Below are 22138 nucleotides of genomic sequence, written 5' to 3' on the forward strand. Positions count from 1 at the left end.
TTAAGTAAAAAGAAGAAGTTATATGGTCATATGAACTATATGTCAACTCAAATGAAATAAACTCAAGACAACTGCTGGTTTTATTTTTCAATTTACTAAGCTATTTGTATCCTTTTTTTTATATATATTAAATATTGCATGGATTTAGCTTTACATTTTCATTAAGATATGACAATTATCATGAATACTATAGCAGTAGCATTAATCAGAAATTACTAAATTGTAGTCATCCATCCCTTGCACCATCACTCTTTTGAAGCTCACCCTTCTCCAACCCGCCCATTGTATCATACAAAGGTTGATTCAAAGTCTCCGGTAGTAACCAAGCTAATACTCCTCCAACCACCCCACAAACTGCAAACACAATAAACGGCCATCTATCCCCTATGATCACCACAAATGTTGCCACCATGGCCCCTATTTGTCCGGCCTGCGAAACGCAACCAACTGCCGCGTTCCTCACCACAGTCGGAAACAATTCTGATGAATAAACAAACAACAAATTATATGTTGAGGTCATTGCAAATATACCCACGACACCACACATCATCTTCAGCTTCCGTACCACCCCCACATCCCCCATCAAACTCCCAACCCCACAAACCACACCACCAAACAACATCATCCCAACTGTTAATGGCCTCCTCCCAACCCAGTTCAATGCCACAGCAGTAAGTATATAAGCTGGCATCTCTGCAACACCATTGAGTATCACACCAAGATAAAGATTAGTCTTAAGATTCATCACATTAAGACCCAGGCCGTAGTACGCCACGTAACACAAGAAATTAACGGATACAGCAAGTATAAACCGAAGACGAGTAACCGGAGAACGGATAACATCAATGATTGAACCAGACACCACAGTTTGATCAGGACCGCAATCCAAAGATAGTGTAACTCCATCAGGTATTTGTTTCCCATTGGATTTTGCAATGTCTTCCATGACCTTCATGGCGCTGGTTATCTTATGGCGAACAAGAAACCATCTTGGGGATTCAGAGATGAAAGGAAGGATGAAAATGAGGAAGAGAAGGGAAGGGATTGAGGTGATGATGTAGAGTGAACGCCACGAATGGTGGAAGTAGGAGATGATAGACAGGAGGATGGTGCCAATGGCAAAGAAGTAGAAGGTGGAGATGCCCATGGTGGCGCGTTTGGATGGGCCGATAGGTTCGGTGGTGAGGACGAAGACGGAGGTTCCGGCACCACCTGTGCTCACGCCAGTGAGGAAGCGAAATAATGTGTAAAAGTAGAAGGATGGAGATAGAGAGGTGAGGAAACCAAAGGTGGCTCCCATGGCACAAGCTAGGGCCAATGCCCGTTTCCTCCCTAGGAATGAGTCCGAAAGGTGGCCAAATATCCCACTACCTGTTGAATGAGTAATATGATTTTCTTGTTATCCTGAAAGTTAAGTTAATATTTGATAAGAGGCTACTTAGAACAATTTAAGAATTTGAAATTGTTTACCTTTTTTTTATTTTAAACCCTAAAATATAAATATAATTCTCATCAAAATATTTACTAAGTTTTATGTTGTTTTAAATTTAAGTTATACAAGTTATTATAATTTTTTAAAACATTTAAATCTAATATCTCTAGTTTTAAGTATTATTTTTTTAATCTAAAAAGTGAGAAAAAGATCAAATGTATTTTCATCACTATTTTTTATTACTATTTCTTATTATTTTTGGACTACATCTGTTTTTCAATTTTGGTCACCTTGTCAAATATTACCTCAGTAACATTTGCTATGTGTTTGCCTTTATTTATCTCATTACTATATATATATATATATATATATATATATGGTGATAAAAACAAATAATTTAGTATCATTTAATAATTAAAATCAAGGATATTTAATATATATTATAAGCAAAAGTTAATATAATGACACAAACATTGTGAGTGTCCAAGTGCCCTATTTTAAATCCAATCATTTTTTTATAACAGGCGACAAGCATCTTTTTTTATGAATATAAATAGTACTGAACAATACTGAAGCCCTGATATACAGTGTATATACATTACAAGAATAATATAAGAGTCCCGGATGAACAGTGTATGAACAGTAAGGGAACAGTGCTACTAAGAGAGGGATTTCATCCCATGACCTCCTCTTTTACATTTTGGTGTTATACCATTGGGCTATTTAATGGTTGATAAATCCAATCATTTTTTAATGAATGTAGTAAACTAATCGCATAAGGATTAATAAATAGCACATATAAGCCTCTCACCATAACTAATATTTTGAGAGACGCTTGATGGTACAACCTCACATTTGGCAAGGGAAAGAATTTGAAAGTGGTAATAATATATATATATATATATATATAGATCATTTCATATAACAAACTATTAAAAAAATTTACCTTTTAAAAAATATTTTAAATCTCAACTAAAAATAGTACCAGGCAGAAAAAACAGACAAACAATGTTGAATATCTAATTTTCTACTTTTGAATTTGTTGAATACAACTTTTCCCTTTAATAATTTTCAAAGGGTACAAAAATACTCTCTTAGCCTGCTCATGTGTTTAAAATTATTTTAGTATTTTATCGAATGTACTGATCGAACTAATTTCAGACACCTAGATAGTAACCAGATTACAAAGGTATATTTTATACATATCGGGGACAATTTTTTAGGTGACCAATCTTTTAGTTGAACATAAACCTCTTGTATAAAATTTAATTATCTAAATTCATACACTAAATATATTTTTTTTTTTGAGAAAGGCGACAAGCACCAGAACCCAGGGACGTGCACGTGTGGGGAGCAAGGCTCAACGCCGACCCACGTGCCCTCACTTTGTGTAGGACATGAGGTTCGATCTCGGGTCCTCCCCGAAACGAACACCCTACGCAAAGTACCCGATACCAATTGACCCAAAGGCCGTTGGTCTAAATATTTATTTTGTTGAATGTGTTCTTAAATAACTTTAAATATTAAAATATTAAAATTCAATTAATATTAATCAAATGAAAATGGCATGAAGTGTAAACCCACCGAGCATAGATCCGACAAAGAGAGCAAACTGTGGTATCCCAGCCTTATACTTGTCCTTGCAAACGAGATCCCAATCGGCCACTGTTGACGTCCTTCGACCACCATCCCACTCCCATGCATCATGCGGCAACCCACACATAGTCTCTGGGCAAGCACCGCCGCTTATACACCGCCACTTTGGCCGGTGATCGGCAAACACTACTGCCATCACCTGGAACGCACCGAGAGTCCATACAACACTAGTAAGCATGAAGTGCCGGAGCTGCCATGGACCGAACTCTCCGGCGTAACGCTGGAGCATCTCATCCACTCCAATCTTTTCATTGCACTCGCTAGAGTTTTGAGAGACTTGGTTATCCATATATATATATATATATATATATTGGAGTTGTGGAGAGAAGATGATATGATGTTTATGGGTTGAATGGAGAAGGCTTTATAGGCAGAGTTCATAAGCAAGTACTTGGCAAGTTGCAATAGGGCCTGCACAAATGCAAGTTTCCTGCTTATACTTGATGTATCTTTATTTAATAAGAAAAAAAAATTTCAATCCTCCATATTTTTAAAATTCACTATTTTACTTCTAATATATATATATATATATATATTAGATATATACAGTTTTTTGTTTTTTCATTTTATGCGACAACTATAGGCTTCAAAAAGCTCTCACAAAACAAGCTTAAAGAGCTCGTCCAACCCAAACCAACCTGTACGTTGAGTCTTCGGGAATAAGATTTGGTTGTCTCCAGTAATAAGATTTGGTGATGGGTCCACCACAATAAGCAACCACATAACACAACCATGGCTCTATAAGCTAGGCAAAGCTTAGTAAATTCTCACGAGGCTAGATGTGCTTGTTTGACCGGTTGGCCTCTCCAAGGACAAGGCAAGCCTACCCAACATTGTGAACTCCCCACAAGACAGGTATACTCATGCATCGCTCTCGTAAACAAGCTCCTGCCAAGCCAAATAAACACAATACTAATTTTGTAAAACAATTGACTTTTTACCAAAATTGAATCATCAAGTATTTAGATAACAATTGAAAACTTAAAGTCAAAGATTTGGTGGCATCTGCAAGTAGAAGGACTTACTAGTCCTTTTATTTTTTTCTTAATTTTTTGGGCTTTTAGGTTTCAAGAGGGTATCGTACACTTAGGATACTTTACAAATCGATTTTGTGTGACTTGCGTTTAAATCTTTAGCTAATGATTTATATTTACAAATCTACAAGTAACTAAGACTTGAATACTGTCTGATGTGATTTTGTTTGATTTTGTGTTATACCTAAGGATCTGAAAGTCCTTATCAACTAAAATCTTGTACGGCCAAGTTTGAAAATATTTCTAGTACTTGACCTTGCCTATTAATTCTCCCTTAATTTACTTTCTATTCATATTATTTTTTGCCCTTTCAATTTCTTCCTCGGCAAACTCACATCTATCTCAAATAACTAAGCTTGCACTACAAGAAAAATCATAAATCGGCACGGTAAAATTGGCATGGAAATAGAGTTAAAAACCGTGACAAACTGATTTTGGCACTGTATTTGGCACCAAAATTAACCGTGCCTATAGCACCTGTCACAAATACATTTTGGCACCGTTTTTTAATCTACCGTGCTAGAACTTTATCACTTATTTTTAGCGAGTTTTCTACTATTGTGCCAACCATTGCCATCAATGTTTGGTCCCGGGACTTTGATTCTACATTTAGCACTTTCATTATATTGGTTCGATGTTGTACACGATTTTTTTATACGATTTTTATATACTATACTTTTTTTCACGGTATTAGGGACAGTTTTTAATAAAACTTTTTTGTTACGACTTTCGGCATGTTTTTGTTTAATTTGTGAAAAAAATAATTTTTATGAAATTAATTTTATTTAATTTTTTTTAATTGCACTAGTTAAAAATTTTGAATTACCAAACAAAAAGCATCTTATTGAATTAACAATACATATAGATGCCCTATACATACATTAGAAATCATGTAGTATAACTATACAAACACTTGTATCAAAACAACATTAAAACTCCATTCCACATGCAACATTAAAAATTCGATGATTACGACCTTGTTCTTTGGGGAACAAACAAGATCCAGTGATAACATTTGTTGAACAAAAATTTTAATTAGATTATTTTGATCACCGAAAACAGGATCTCTTCCCCGGAAATTCATATAATGAACATTAAGAGTGGCACTCTAGGTAGATGATTTCATGGTCGCGGATTTGATGATGTCGATGAACTCCGGCTGTGAGGAAAGCAAAGAGAACAAAAATGAGATAAGTGAAAGTTAAACAAACTAATCTTGACAAGCAGAGTGTTGAAAGCCATATCCTCTCCAATGGTTTTTGATGTAAATTAGATGAAAGGAAAAGTAGTACCTTCAAAGAAGCTCCACCGATGAGGAATCCATCTACGTCAGGCTTTACTACTAGTTCTTTGCAGTTTGCACCGCTAACAGAACCTGAAATAACCATGAACACAACATTAATGAACTAATGCCCATAAAATCATCATATTAAAAAATAAAAATGCAGCAGAAGGTACCAAATATAAAGGAAAATTATCTCCATACATTATCCTAATTGATTCAGCAACTTCAGCACTCACATTGGCTTGGAACCACTTATTTAAGTCAGCATGTGCATGGTCTAGAAATTGATGAGAAGGAGCATGTTGGGTTTCAACCCATTTGGGCTTGAAGAAATAATTGGGCTTGACCCAAGTTGAAAAGAAAAGATGCATCAATAATGGAAGCCACTTGAGGATTCAATGGTAATTTTGCCATTGGTATTTATAACCAAGTGAGATGATGAGGATAGAGGGAGGTCGGCCAAGAAAAAGGAAAAGAGGGCAAAATGTGAGGGTTTGAAGGCAAGGAAACCAAGAAGAAGAGGGAAGACAAAGGAGGCTAGGGTTTAGCAAAAGCAAGATGATTGGTCGGCAAATCGATTTGCGGATTTCGCCCCTAACTCGGGTAGTCAATCATTGCGGGTAGCTCTCCCAGCCTACCGGTTTGATCTTCCTTAATCTCTTCTTGATGTCTCTCTTTGTTATCCATCATGTGTGTTGATGGTGTATGTGTGCCAAGAGCTTGCTCTTGAGTTGTTGTGCCTTCTTCTTTATTATCCTATAGTTGTATCTAGAGAGAACACTCTTTGATCCTCTAGTTGTATCTAGAGAGAGACCTCATTGTATCCCATTGTTGATGTAGTGAAGTATGTTTAAGAGGCTCTAAGGAGTCCCGTAGTTTTTCCCTTGATTCGTAGGGTTTTCCACACTAAATCATTGTCTTGCATTATTGTATGTTTGTTCATCCCATTCTAACAAGAATTAAGGGGTTTGGTAGTGTTTTATGCTTGAGTTGGAGCTTTTGAAGCCTTGTAGAACCCTTGGGAGGAGCATTGAAACCTCAAGGAAGCTATTGAAGGTGCTTTCCAGAGTTCGCGGGCTGCACACGAGCCGCGCAAGGTTGTTAGTGAAGTGCGTGGCGCACGCTGGGCCGCGTAAGCCTCTTTGTGAACCACGGCCCGGATCGCCCGGTGAACGCGTGGGCCGCACGCGGGCCGCGTAGAATTGCCAGTGAAGTTTGCGGGCCGCACACCGCCAGCGTGAACAGCTAACGGGTGAGCGATGCATGATTCTACGATGTCAGTTTGAGCAGGTGCATTGTCTGCAGTGTCTTCCGCATTTTCACTGTTTATAAATACCATCCAGACCCCAACAGAGTAATATATTATTTTCTATAAACAAATCAATACATGTTCCTTCCATAACAACATTTAAATAAGTTGAGGATTGTAGATGGAAAAAGAAACTCAAGCTTAAGTTTCGGAAAAAATTGAGAGTAAAAGAAATCCTCCTCATACTCTGTAAAAATAATTCTCACCAGCTAGTCATCGCTAACCACAAGCCTGAGCCTATTTGGCTTCAAGAAAAAGTCATTGCTCGACACGGCGATAAACATGCTTTGGCTTAATCATCCATTACATGGGATCGAGGTACAGACCTTTCGGGGCCTTTAGCTCCTACCACATTGGAGATAGATGAAAGTAATAAGGTTATAACTCGAAAAGATCAACTCACAAATTGACAGTAAAGCTGCTGACTTTACAACCATTAACGAAAAACCTTTACCCATAAAAATTACCAAAAGAAACACAATCACGTATGTTGTCTTGATGATAGATGTTGTTCCCTAACCTACAAAACAACTATGATATTTCTAAAGATCATGCATCTGAACTAGAGATTAGGCAACTTGCAAGCAAACTTAGAATCAAGTAAACCTCATGTTTCTCCTCAGTTGAAGCGAGGATTGAAAAATTCAGGGAGGTCGGTTATAGAGGGACGAGTGGCTCAGAAACATGACAAAATGATCGCATAAGAAATTATATTTTTACGGTGAAAAATGCACGCAAATATCTAACTCACTTGATTCCCCATTTTTTTGAGCAAGCTCATGTTGCATTGCATGTGTAACACATAAGGATCCATCGGCCATCCTCCCAAAAAATTTCTCAAACCTCAAAAACCGAATACCAGTAAATAATGACAAGAATTTATAAGACCAAAGGTGATGTCTCTATGAAACAAGCTTCAATGAGAAAAATCAAATATTACCAATGATAGATTTTCACAATTAAATGACTTCTCCCATGGGACTAACCCGATGAAAGTATACCCAAAATTGTGCCGATTAATCAAAAAAAGCTTGACCGTCTTAACCCGATTGGAAAAATTTAATTACGACAAAGTGTTGGAACAGATGGCAGATTCTGCAAATAAAAAATAAAAAGGATTGTCTAGATAACTGTAACTAGCATCTATTATGATCATAATAAGATTCTAGTTAGGTTATACTCCATAAACAATCCATGACTTGGATACATATGATGACAATTTACTTCACTTGAGATAACTTAAAGCCAAAAATAAAAATTAGTTTCTTGGTAGACAAGCAGCCCACAAAAGCAAGATGAATATCCCACTTCAATCAATCACTCACTTAAGAGTGATAGATCAATCTTAATTCCTACATATGCATGCCGACTAAAGGAAGTGGTTCCAAGCATATGCGAATATCCCACTTCATATTAGTGTTATTTAAAGTATTCAGATTAAGATTAAGATATGATCAAAAGAGGTCCGCAAGAACTGCTCATTTCAACAGCAAATAAAGAATGTGGCTTTCAACAAGATTTGCTATGCTAACCATACTAGTAGCTAAAGAAGAAATTGTCTTGTGGAAAAAGGGCAAACATAAGTTTTCTTCTTTAGAAGTGCTTGATGAGTATTTATTAGTGCAAAGTAAATTAGATGGCGTCCATAAAACAAGTGAAATGTGAAGGATGTAACAAGTAGCAACTGATTTTTAACATTTTGCTAAAAAAGGGGATTCTTTAGGGATTTCCTAGATTCAAGTTGTAAAATAGCTGATGGGAAAAAAGTAAAAAAGGACCAATGGGCATTAGGGCGACAAAAACATACATACCTCTTAGGCTTGAGCAGGTGTTGCAATCCCATGTATGAGATTACAGTGCTCTTTGTGCCATTGAACTAGTCTTCTTGAATATCCTACAAATAGCCCATGAATCCTGTAATATAAGACATATATAAAAACTATTGTATTGTTAATTACTAACTAAGTAGTGCAACACATTTTAAGAGAAGAATCACTTACTTCAACAATGCACATAAACTTCTTTCCAGTGCTATTCAAAATAATATTTCATGATGCATCAGCAGAAAGTGGTGAGCCAGTTTCCGAGTAGAAGAACATTGTGTCATCATCTCGTGCTAAGTCAAGTACACATTTTTTTGTCCATCTGATATTCATGTCAAGAAGACTGTCGTAAATCTCAACAAGTCGATCCACAAGCATACCCTTTCTTTTTAAAGAAGTCCGCCTTATAAGCTGAAAATTTCATCGGATGAATTTTTCTCGAGTCATTCAACTCTGCACATCTTTTTCTTCTGCGTCAAATGCCAAAAAGTGCTTCTTCTACTTTATGTTACGCAAAAAAATCCATTGTAATCATAAGCAAAGTTTCAAATTCATAAAAACAAGGAGTAAGCACCTGAAATTAAATATTGAAAGGCCAACATTTTTATAAGCACAAAACAACCCCAGAAATGAATTCATCACTACTGCTATCTACTTTATACCTCCATCATGAATAACAAAACTCATACAAAGATCATTAACATCTGAAACAGTTATTAAATCCAAATATCAGTTTATGCACCAACACTCTACAACACAAGTGATTTAATGTTCTTTGATAATAAAAAAATAGTGACTAACATTTTCAATCCACAATGAGTTTGAGATGCTTAGATTTATACCGAACCCATAGAAATCTTTTTCCTGAGAAGTGGTCTTTCTGTTCCTTTCCGATGTCTGGGCATAAACTGAACTACTAATATAAGCATATTTGTACTTGGAGTTTGGATTCAGCAAAGTATTGTATGCATGCTTAATTTGCATATTTGTATTTAAATCATATACCATTATAAATACATTGAAATCAGAGCCAAATAAGATGAAAAAGTCATCCAGAAAAATGGGGAGAGCTCAGAAAATAATTAGAGGGACAGAAAAAGGATTTCAAGGGTTTGATCCAAAACCATGCATGATAAATGACAAACTTGGTGACACAGTAATATATTTAAGGCCACTTAAAAATTCCAAAATTCTATTGAGGTACAACATAAGCTTCGGGTCTTGAAAATACAATTAAATGCACACATAAATCTAATGTTGAATTAAATAAATACATGCAAGTAGAAGAGAAAACCATTACAATTTACAAAGTAGATAGCCTTGTCACTTCATTAATGCAATCAACACGTCATCACAATCACCTAAGCAATACTAGTCAATGTTGAACATATATTTTGTACCTGCTAAGGCACAAAGAATTTAAAAAATTAAGAGGCAAAGGCAGTGGCAGTGCTCCAACCTCAGAGATGATGCAAAATGGATATAAGTGAGTGTTTAATCTTCAAATGAAAATGTTAAGTGATTTGAATCATTGAAGAAGCGTGCAACACTTCGTAGTTGATTTGTCAAGCTAAAATAAACATCAAGTTCTATATTTTTTTTTCTTTTCAATTCATTTTATTTATGGTACTGCATACAGCTTTCATGAAAAAACTTACCAGCTCATGGAATAATTTGAGAAAAATAATCTTAGAACAACAAATACAACTGGAACAATAACTACAAGAAGAACGCCAATAACATGGAATAGCAATCATGTAAAATCACCATATAAAATAATTAGCTCACATAAGAATATCCAATAGCTTATATGGATAATAGAGGACCAATCAGTTGATTCTATAGAAAGTACAACAAAGGACTATCATCTAGAACATCAATAACACTATGCAAAGATACTAAGCAGCTCAAGGTGAGAAAGGAAGAATCAAATTGTAGGTTTCCAAATGCTGGAGTGAAGCCTAACAAAAAACTCATTTCATAGGGAATGGGGAAAAAAATATAAATACATAAAGAAAGCCAAATAAAGACAATTATGGCACTAATCCGCAGCAAATTTTTTACTCTGATTTGGAATGCCAAATTAACACTAAAACATAGAAAGCTCGTTATTAGAGTCTGTGATTTAATTAAATTCCAAGAAAAAAACTATTAAATACAACATGCAACATCAAAATCAATAACCAAATTTTACCTTTCAGCATGTCAGTAAATATTGCAATGTAGTGGTGCAGCGCAACTTTAGGAAGACACAGAATTAGTGGCATAAGAAAGAAAATGAGTACTGGCAAAGTGTGGAGGACCAACATCCATAGCTAAAATCAACTAGCTAACAGTTCCATGTCAATTAAATTAGTGTAAGACTATAAGATTTAACTTTATTCAAAGATGACTATCATATTTGTACATTATAGAGTTCAACAAAATTGCAATGGAAGAAAGAACCATAAAAAATAAAAATAAAAATAAAAAAAGGACTTGAAGTTAAGACAGAACATATATAAGCTTTGAGTAGAAGATTAAAAACATGCAGATTAGATTTGGTAGTTATTTTCTAAAAAATTATAATATAGCCGCTAGCAACCGGAAATGGAAGTTTCCAAATGAAGCCCTAGTAGAAGATTAAGATAATGCTGATTTGCCTGCTAGTTAAATTTAACAAAGTACTTGGAAAGTTTCAATAAAATAATTGATGAAAATCCATTTCATGTTATAAATTTTATGGAATAATAGATGAAATTCTACTAGATGTTATAAAGTTTATGGAATGCTATTAGAAAAAGGAATTAGTTCACTCTTGAAACTTGAAACTATCTGATTGCTAAGCTACTGGTCATATGGCCTTTTCCTTGGACTACATGACCAAAATATAAATATTTAATCACAAACTAACTATTTGCTTAATCCGCATTTGCTTGACCTGCCATTTTTTCAGTCTCATAATGAAAGAAAAACAATAGAGCATACACTTCAATCAATTGCTTCATACCAGGACCACCACTTCCAGATGCTTCAATGTTGATAAAAGCTCTAGTCGTATCCCGCCATTTGTTTGTCTTCATAAATCCATGAGATCCCTGGCAATATCAATTAACAGTAAGAATAATTATATTAATGTCCATATCAAATGTATCAAAAACTACCTAAAAAGTACAATATGAAGCATCAAGAGGGAGAAGAGTATGCTCATCAATTATAATCAAATAAGTCACAAACATGGTAAAATCAAAGCCTGGGAAACTATTAAACCCTAGCATGTGTTTATTGTGTGGGTTTATATGTGTACAAAAAAAAAGTAACATCAATTTGCCTAACCACAATAGAGAACATACCATGCCCTTATAGTTATGTGCGTGAAGGAAAGTTTTGCATCCTGGAAAATAGAAAATCACACTGAATGACAATTCATGACCTTTTCCTTCAACAAAAAAATATTATATAAATGTCTAAAGTAACCTATGAAAGTAATATATCTATATATATAACAAATCAAATAAATTGATGGAAATAAATAAATAAGCTTATATTGTGAGAGATTGCAATGTTTAAAAATATATATATGGATATAGCCTTCACAAAAACAAAATCCTTCCTTGAACAATCAATGTAATTGCTTGCAAATAAATTGATGAAACTATTACTAAAAAGCTACTAATTTAACAAATTGATGCAAAAAATTAAATTCTTGAGGAAATTATAGTATACTTACAACAATTTGTGTAGCACGTTCACCCTCGAGGTGGCATCCTTCTTCCCATGAGTGCGGATGAAACATTCTTTCGGTGTCGGTTCCCTACCCAATTCTTCAATCTGAAAAAATAGCATAATAAAAAATTTAAAGAGTTAAATAAATCATAAATAATAATAATAATTACATAGAATATGGACATTACAAGCCTAAGGCGGTGTACAACAGTGTTGACAGATCCACCACGATAGATTACAATCGAAGAAGTTCCATTTATTGCCCTGTTCTTTTTGTTTTGCTCACTTATTTTCTTGAACTCTTCCAACCCCCAATATTTTTGCAAACTCTCCCAAACCGAAGGGGCCATCCACTCAAGTGGAGCCTTGTAAAGCGTGCGAGCAAGGTACAAATGTTTTTTCAACCACTCACTCGCCTCATGGTTGAAATGACATAATATCATAGACTCATGCTGCGACTCCCATGTGTAAATACCCTAAAGAAAGAATGATTAACTACGTTAATATTCTTTTAATAGTAAACAATATATTTAATTAAATGATATTAATACATTAATCTAATTAAATGATATTTACCCTAGGCACTTTTCCCCATCCGTTCCATGGTTCTTTGTAGTGGCCTTGGACCAAATCATGTATTGCTTTTTTAACTTCGTAATCTCTGAAAAAACAAGTCAAATTAATAAACATTTAATCATAAAATTTAGGAACTTTTCTTGAGGAATTTATATATACAAAATAAAATTTTTAAAAAATAAAATTTACTTACATAACTACACTGTCAGGAGTAATAAACCAAGGGGGTCTAGTGCTATTAGATTCATTGGATTGATCCTCTGTTGCATCATATTGGCCCTCAAAGACATGGGTAGATGCCTCATGTTGCTATAAGAATCATGGCGTTCAGTTAGAGAATTCACAGCGTTCACATTTTTCAAAACTAATGAAGAATATCTGCGATTCAAAGATGAACACAAAAATGCACATGAGATTACTAGCATTATCGGAAACCACAGTCCGATTATAGAAGAATTAATGTGAACAAGATTTGAGCAGCAAGCAACCTGTGCCGAACTGGTTGCCATGGGATAAATCTCAGATTGAGCATATATTTTTGATTGCCAAGACCCAGGTCCAGATTGGCACACCAGATCTATCAAATATAAAACCTTAGTAAAGCAAGAAGTATGCAATATAAAGCAAGTTAACAACACTTTATTGTCAAACAGATACATCAATTCTTATGGTTCCAAAGAAGCCCATTAATAGAACTACCAACATTTGCACAAATCATCACTAGAATGCATATTAAATATATATTGGGTCTGGCCAGAATAGGCATAGCAATTTTTGTAATCAGCATTGGCAAATATGAAAAACGAGCAATACAAACTATAAACTTTAAAAAATTATAGAAGATCCTCCACATGATTTAATTCAAAGCTACCTGAACCGAGACTTCCATTATGCTTATGAATAGGGTCATACAAATGAATTAAAAATCAACACAATAATTGCCACATGCCAAGTAAACACCTTCTATTTGATTGGGTAAAAGAATAACTACAAGTAAAATGTCAAAGTGAAGCATTTTTCTTCTTACTAAAGCTAGTGTTGAGCAGTCCAAAAAGATCAAGCCTAGGTTACTTTCTCAAACCAAACAAAGATTTGTCAGAAAATAATAAAAATAACCTCTCAAATTGACTCATTCTATCTAAAGAAGTACTTGCAAATAGGTATTGTACGGAAATTTATAACTATGATTTTTAGAATGGACATTGTTATTGCTGTTTGACACAAACACATATATAATTGGCAGCACACAGTTGTATATTTAAATGGTCCAGCGATACCACTGTTAAAAAAAAATAATTCTGACCTAATAATTATAAAACACTTGGATGAGTTAGAAAACTCAAGATCTCACTGTTTTCATTTAACCTTACAGAGCTTCTTTTTTATTTGTAACATCTATTGTCAAAAATGGATTCATCGACTTTGAATGTGCAAACAATAACAACATGATCCCACATTTTAAAAGGCTTAGAAGTAAGAACCTACTAATTCGCAATCCACTTACTGTGAGGAAAACTGTATTTGTTTTCCCAATCATCCTTGCTCCTTTGGCACTTGAATATAGATTCAGCTTAAAAAACTCATTTTAATCCTTCCAGAAGAACAAAAGCAAATTCATGATCCAACAATACATCCAACGATCTTTATTATCACAATGCCATTCCATCACATTCACTCTAACTACTACTCCCATTTACAAACCTCAAAATGCAAACATATCAAGCACACATCAAGAACCAACCTCCCAACTTACAAACCCTAGATTACCCACAATGACTAACGCGTCAACTCAAAGACCAACCTCTCCGTCCCCACCCAATGCATCAAACAAACAAATCAAAAACCACACAGCAGTGATGAGATAATTTCAGGGAAAAATTAACAATTACCCACAAATTTCATCAAACACCATCAATCTTATCAAACCAAACACCTAAATCACACAATTCAGCATCCAGTTCAAAGAAATTCATCAAAATAACATCAAATGAAAACAATACCAAAAGAGATAAAAAAACCATGAATCCCTCGTCACCGATAGAAATCACCACGCTCCAAGATCACTGCAACAGAGAATGCGAGACCTAATCAAACAAAGAGAGGATTCCATGAATCCCTCGTTATCAAAATATCTCGCTAATACTTAGATAGATCTCCGGCGAGGTAGGCGTCGCCGAAGTTGAGGGTGTAAAGAGGATCATACCTGAAATCCACAAAATGGCAACAATGGTGATGATTGTCGAACATCCGAGACATCTGGAGGAGGAGCAATAGCGGTTGCCGATCGGATCCAAGTGGAGGAGGAGAGGATGAGGAAGGCGGCTTGCGGTCGTCGGTGTCACGATCGGCTGCGGAGATGGAGGCGGATTGTCGGAGTCTCGAGAGAGGGAGAGGATGAGGAGCGATGGAATTATAATTATATACTATATTATATATAATAATACAAGTATATATATAATTATCTTAAATCAGGAATTTAACAATGTATTAAAAAATTACTATATTTTGTATTTTTTGCACTGTATTTGATACGACATTAATCAATTTAGTACTTTTGGCATTGTATTTAGCATGGTATTAATAATTTACTATATTTATATTTTTGGTATGGGATTTGGTACGATGTTAATATATTATTATATATATTTTTTTGGCACCGTATTTGGCACGATATTAATATATTATTATATTTATATTTTTTGCACTGTATTTGGCACCGTATTAATACATAAGTATATTCATATTTTTGGCACAGTATTTGGTATGGTGTTAATATATTATTATATTTATATTTTTGACACTGTATTTGGCACATTATTAGTATATTATTATATTTTATATTGTTGGCACGGTATTTGGCATGGTCTTAGTATATTATTATATTTTATATTGTTGGCATGGTACTTGGCACGGAAAGTAATATAATATTATATTTATATTTTGGTATGGTATTTGACACGGTATCAATATACTATTATATTTGTATTTTTAGCACGACATTTTAGTACAAGATTAATATATTATTATATTTGAGTTTTTTAGCACCAGTATTTAGCACCAGTAATAATATAATTATGTTTTTAAAAAAATATGTTTGCTAACTGCATTTTAGACTCGTCATATAAAAATTATTAAATTTATATATTTTTAGCACGAGTATTTTGAGTATCGAATTAAAAAAATTTTAAAAAAATTCATATATTTGACACTGTTTCTTAGTTCCATATCAAATGTTGTAACAAATTTGTCACGATTTTGTTTCCGTGCCAATTTTATCGTGCCGATTAAAAATTTTTCTTGTAATGTTGCCCGATCATGTTTGAGACCACATGGACCCCACTGAGAGTGATACTTAGCTAGCTCTAATATGTGCAAGCTTACATGAGCACATGCATGCATGCTTGTTGGTTGTGAGCTTGTGCTTTAGACTGGACAAATGTGTGCAGGTATCAATGGTGGCTCATGACCGGTCCACTACGTACTTTGAAACATCTTTGACCGTTAAACCATCCAAATATTTAATATCTATATCACCTCATCAAACTTTCAAATCTTACCCATTAAACTTTTCTCCTAATAATTATTATAGAATGAGACCCACAATCATTTCATTTTATCATTTCAATTATTGCCCATAAAATTATTTATCTAATAAGAATATTTGATTATTTGATAAAATAATTAGATTATTTAATAATTTTAAATTTGAAAATAAATTATTTAAATATTTTCAAAAAATTATATAAAATTCTATAAAATAGTACATTTTTAGTTTTTTTAAATTATTTAATTTTTGGTTGCTAAAAAACTAAAAATAATTTATCCAATTGATGAAGAAATAAAAAACTAACTGAAATTAAATTAAATTATATTTCTTTAGAATTACATATTAATTAAATTTCATCAATAATAAAATTTGGATAATTTGGTGATTTTGAAAATTAAAAATAACTTTTGGATAATTTTGAAATTTGCGTAATATAAAAAAAGAAAAAAATATATATATATACACCAACCGCATTCTTTAAATTAAGGAAAAACCCATCGAACCCACCATTGAGTGTATGGTTGTTACAAAATGCTATTATACGCTCCTTATGGCGTATTTGAGTAATAAATGCTTGTTAAGCTTTTGCCAAATGAGCATTAAAGATGCTCTTAGCTCTAATTAGCACTAGCAAGTTTGCCAACCTTGACTTCATACCAATAAAAGCCTAGTGGTATACCTTGGATGGGTAACTCTAATATGGATAATTTTCATTTTATCGTTAAATTTTAATTTAAATCAGTTTTTTTGAAATCCCAACTTTAATATATGCTCATCGGGAAGGTTGATGGACTTATAATAGGTGTGGAAATTATACAAATATATAAACATGCAAATATGCAATTAATACTACAATTGGTTCGTAATACCGCAAGTGTACGAGTCGTCAAGTAATACCTCGTGGGTGAGCACAAGGGTCGTATTTCCTCTGGAACAACGAGAGCCTCCTATTACTTCCTTTTCACTTAATCAATAGCGTAGACATTTACGATCTTTCTTTAGTTTACTTTTACAACACTATTAAACAATACAATTAGAGAAATCGTTAAGCACAATTGGGAAAGAGTTGGGAGATTGTATGGTAGATTATCTTGATTATTAATTATGATAGGCGTTAAGTGACAATCTAATTCTAGAATCGGACCGGGAAAAATTTCGAAGGTGTACTAGCCCCAATCTCTTGGCGACTAGGTCTAAATCACTAGGCACTTAAGGTGGAATCTCTTCCTACCCCAGCCTCTTATGTTTGCCTTAAGTATGGGAATTCTACAAAGAGGGTTTAATCAAACCCTAAGCCTAAGGGCCAATCAATCTCTAATCCAGGGACCTAGCTATACCTAATTTCTTCACATGGAGGCGTAGCTTCCTTATCCATATTAACAAGAATAATCATTAAAAACATGTGATGAATCACATAAACTAAAAAAGATATTGAATTAATCAATCAAGATTCATAAATAATTATCGAGGGACCTAGGCATACAATTGCCCTCGAGTTAGATTCTTATGGATCATAACAAGAAAGCATTAAAGCATCAAGAGAGCCATAAGACCAAATAAAGAATAAATATGCTTTCAAGGTATTCCTAAACTAATTCCCTCCAATAGGTCTCCAAAGATTGAGGGTGAGAGGATCCCAAGATTATCCAGATGATATCTATCACGTGTGGCCTCTACTAATAAAGAGATCTCTAGAACTCCGGCCACCCTCTATATTTGGCAAAAGAATCTCCTTGATTTTAGAGAAACCTAGGGTTTTTATAAAGTTGAGTCCCCCACCGCCTCACCATGGGTGTTGTCAAACTCGTGGTGAGTAAGTTATTTCTTGGGCTCCAAGTTGCGACCTGGCACAGCTCCTTGGAAATTATATGTAGCTAAGCAATATGTATCTTGATAACGGTCGTAACAGTTTTCACAATGGCCGTTGTGAGGTTGTTGAGCCTTCTATGTTGCTTCTAGTGGTTCTATGTTGCTACAGTTTGATCACGGCAATGGTAAGTGTAGACATTAGGCGTGGTAACTTGTCATCATGCCATTGTGAGCCATGGTGAAGCCTTAATCAGCAACTTGGTTCATTTTGCTTCAAAACACCCTTGACTTCGCTTCTTCTTGCCTAAACCAGAAATAAGGGTTGTGGTGAACAAAATAATGAAATTTTTGAGATTGATGGCTCAACTACAAGCTAGCGTGAGACCGATGTGAATCGCTTCCCTAGCTACCATACACCATTTCGTGACCCTTGTGTTATCTCCATGCCCGGTCAGTATCTATGATAGTATAGCATGCAGGTAGCGGAATACCTGGTGATAAGTGCTTGTTTGGATATATTATAAATTAATATTGTACATAGATTGAGCATTACTTTTATCTGTTGTATGTGCTCATTTGGTGTTTTTGTAACGTTCTTTTGCATAACTAAGGTGTGTGTGGGCTCCATAAGAGCAGAGTTGGTAATGTGAAGCAAATTCACGACGTTTGAGCAAAAAATAAGCCATCACAGATAGTAGATGATCACATCACCAACCACACATTCTTGTTGTTTATACGAGCACGATTCATAGCAAATTACTATAGGACAGTACTACTGTTGATTGAGGCAAAAATTCCAGAAAGCACCACGGCCGTGGAGTTACCTGATTTTAACCTTTTTAAGTCATTTTGTCTAGAGGAGTTATTATTTTGGCTTGGGATTTCTTGGAGAGGAAAAGAGAAGCTTGGGCTAGGGCTTCAAGGGAGGATAGATCATCAGGCTTCGGCATCATTCTTCATCATCTACACGATCATCCATACCATTAGCGAGCTTTGGGAAGCGTTATTCAGCACTTTCCGGTAAACCGTCTTTCGGTCCTTTTGGAGTGATGAACGTCAGGGCTTTCACCATAGATTTAGAGGGAGTTTACTTGCATTCTTTGATGTATTTGACGTTTATTCTTGTTTGTAGAATGTATTGTTCCATGAGAAGTTAAACTCCTGTTGGATGCTTGGGTGTATGAACCATATGGTTGTATTTTGATTGATTTAATTAATGCCTTTCTATTTATTGTTTAATTCATGCCACACTTCCATTTGTAGCGAGAGCTCTACTTGTGTGTTAAGATTTTTCTAGTGTTGAGTTGAGAAACCCATTAGAGCTAGACCTACCGAGGATTAGAAAGGGTTGAGAGGGATAGAACCTTAGATAGAGGAGAGCTCCTTTCCCTTCAACTTTATCACATCTACCTTCCCATTCTCATGAGCGTTAGGCGATCATATGAACCCTAGTGAAGAGAAAGATTGATAAGTGTTTGTGTATAAGTATTACTAAGTATACTTCTCTTACATTAAGCATCACTTTTATCAGATTTTATGGCTCATTCATGTGTATTTATGTTCTTTTGTGCATTTAGGGTTGTGGAGACAAGTTTAGAAGAAAGAAAGCAAAAATAGATCATGGTCGCGATTTTTGAGAAATCTCTTGTACCGAACAAGAATCAAGGCACAAGTTACGATCATAGGCATATGGGTGTGTGCCAACATCCAAAAATGTGCAAGTGAATATACAAATTGGAGGGGCACAAAGGCAGTCACACACATATGTTCAAACTTGTGTAACATTGTCAAGAGTTTCGTTAATGTATTTGAAAGTGAAGATGCAACATGATTTACTATATGGATGTGTGCCCAATCATGTAGCCTCGACGAAGAAGATGGAATTGGCAGTACTGTAGCAAAGTAATGTAGCATTTTACTATAGTAAATCAGTGTAGCAAATACTGTTTACAACGTGCAGAAAAAGAGAAGCCTGAAAATTCACACGCCCGTGTGGAATTTCCATAGGGGCGTGTGAAATCCCGATTCTAGCCGTTTAAATACAGCTTCACAAGTTTGTTTTGCGGAACTTTAGCCTATCTTTTGGAGAGAGAGCGGCTAGGCTTGGAGAGGTTTTTGCTAGGATTTTGGAGCGTTTCTACCGCATTTGACATCAATTTTCTTCGGAGGAGAGTTATTGGGGGAGCTTCTGATGGCTTTGATTTGGTGGGGCGTGCCCTAGGCTCGATGGAGGAATCTTTGGAGAAGAAGAAACGGCTCATCAAGACCATCACCATGGAAAGCAAGAGGGTTATCTTAATGGAGTTTTTGCATTCACTTTTGATTTCATCTTTGATTTTGTATCGCTCCATGGAGAGCTAAACACCTAATGGGTACTTGGTTTTGTAAACCCTAGAATAATTTTGTTTCATTGACTTCTATTATGTTTTTTTAATTGATGTTTTAATTGAGTTTCAATCTTGTGTGCTTGTTGTGAATCTCTCTTAGAGTGATACTAGGGTTGAGAATTCCTCGAGGTAACCTCTTGAACGAGTAACACTTCATTAGGTTAGACTTAGCAAGATTGAAGAGGGTTCAAAGGGTGAGTCGAGAGGTAGCGGAACGTCCCCTTTCCCTTCTGACGTGAATTATCCTACTTCCATATTCCAAGAGTTCTTTGCAATCATAATAGAGTGAAGTGCTATTAGATCTTTTCCACTTGTGTTTAGTTGCGCGAGTGACAGAGTGAAGTGTTGAGAAATCTTTAGTGCTAGGGCTTAATTATGATTAGGGATCCTTCGCTTGGACCAAAGGGTTTGATCTACATTAGGGAATAAGGGTTCATCACTTGGAATCCATAGAGCCTCAAGTAGTCCTACATAGTGTGAGATGTTGAGAGTATCCCTTTTCGCCAGGGTATAGTGTAGAGAGCTAGTCACGGTTGACCTTAGGTTTGGGACTGTGTGTCTTTGGATTTCCATGACTCATTAAACCTCAATTAAGAGGCATAATATTAGTCTTGCACTTGAAACAATAGTCCTAGGGTGAGCATTGTCCGGATACCCCATTTTACCATTGGTTACTTCCTATGATTACTCTTGCTTATTCTCTTTTCTATCACTTTCATTTTATTGTTATTAATCATTTGTATCACAATCATCAATTGATTTCACTTTAGCTAAATAGCAATAATATTTCTTTCTAAACATCTATTCCCTATGGATTCGACTACCCGCCCGTTGGGTACTTTATTACTTCAACAGCCCATGCACTTGCGGTACACACACACAATGGGTGTGTCAGAGATCACCGCCATGGTTTGTATAGGATTAGGGGTTAATTGTCTTGAGAGATCTTTTAACCTATTTTTGGGATTCAAGTCGATCATCCAGTATCCCTAGAATCCATTGCATTTATAGGTGGTTTAGGCGAAGTGAGTAATCACCGCTAGAGCCTCTTAGGGGAATAGCCATCAGTTACCATGAGAACAGATCAGTGTATTTAGGATTACTGCAACTGATCTCAACTTGAGTGGAAAGCATGTGTTAAATCCCATACTTCATGTTTATAACCCTAGGGGATCATCACCGGCCATCGACTCCATTCCGGATCGTATTCTCATTTTTACATTACTCTTGCATCTCTTGCTTTTCCTCTCCCTTAATTTAATTATATTTGAATCCAACAACTTGTTCAAGTTTAAATAATAGAGAAAGAGTGATTACTAGTACTCTCGATTTTCCTATGCATTCGACTACTTGACCTTTGGGTATTTAATACTTTGACACTGTGCACTTGCGGTACACACACGCAAAGGCATGTGTCAAGTTTTTGGCGTTGTTGCTGGGGAAATTGAGATATTAGGAAAGCTTGGACTTTGTTAATCTAGCCATTTTATTCTTGCAATTTTAATTTTCATGTATAGATTTCTTTTTGTATATTCCCTTAATCTTATTTCTTATTTTTCCTAACATTCTGTATCT

General features: G+C 35.1%; 1 protein-coding gene and 1 long non-coding RNA gene across 2 annotated transcripts; both read right to left on the reverse strand.

Annotated features, from left to right (window-relative positions):
* Positions 1-226: 226 nt before the first annotated feature.
* Positions 227-6746, reverse strand: LOC120268533 (organic cation/carnitine transporter 4-like). The gene is made up of 4 exons (XM_039275890.1): positions 6614-6746; positions 5415-5497; positions 3017-3332; positions 227-1371 (listed from the first exon to the last, which is right to left on the reverse strand). The coding sequence occupies exons 1-4, from the start codon at positions 6744-6746 to the stop codon at positions 227-229; spliced, it is 1677 nt and encodes a 558-aa protein (XP_039131824.1).
* A 6111-nt stretch (positions 6747-12857) lies between these two features.
* LOC120268819 lies at positions 12858-13069 on the reverse strand. The gene is made up of 2 exons (XR_005539046.1): positions 13014-13069; positions 12858-12905 (listed from the first exon to the last, which is right to left on the reverse strand). It is a non-coding gene; the product is annotated as an uncharacterized LOC120268819 (long non-coding RNA).
* Between the last annotated feature and the right edge of the window lie 9069 nt (positions 13070-22138).

Source organism: Dioscorea cayenensis, chromosome 9 (genome assembly GCF_009730915.1).
Source record: "Dioscorea cayenensis subsp. rotundata cultivar TDr96_F1 chromosome 9, TDr96_F1_v2_PseudoChromosome.rev07_lg8_w22 25.fasta, whole genome shotgun sequence".
NCBI lineage: Eukaryota > Viridiplantae > Streptophyta > Magnoliopsida > Dioscoreales > Dioscoreaceae > Dioscorea > Dioscorea cayenensis.

What these genes read in the sequence shown, in the direction of transcription:
- LOC120268533 (XM_039275890.1), bottom strand. Translation starts at nt 6,746, where the DNA reads ATGGTATTTATAAACAGTGAAAATGCGGAAGACACTGCAGACAATGCA. An exon ending in GCGGCCCGCAAACTTCACTG is followed by an intron (nt 5,498 to 6,613) that starts GCAATTCTACGC and finishes TGGTTATTTCAG; the next exon opens with GTTCTGTTAGCGGTGCAAAC. An exon ending in CTTTGTCGGATCTATGCTCG is followed by an intron (nt 1,372 to 3,016) that starts GTGGGTTTACAC and finishes CTCATTCAACAG; the next exon opens with GTAGTGGGATATTTGGCCAC.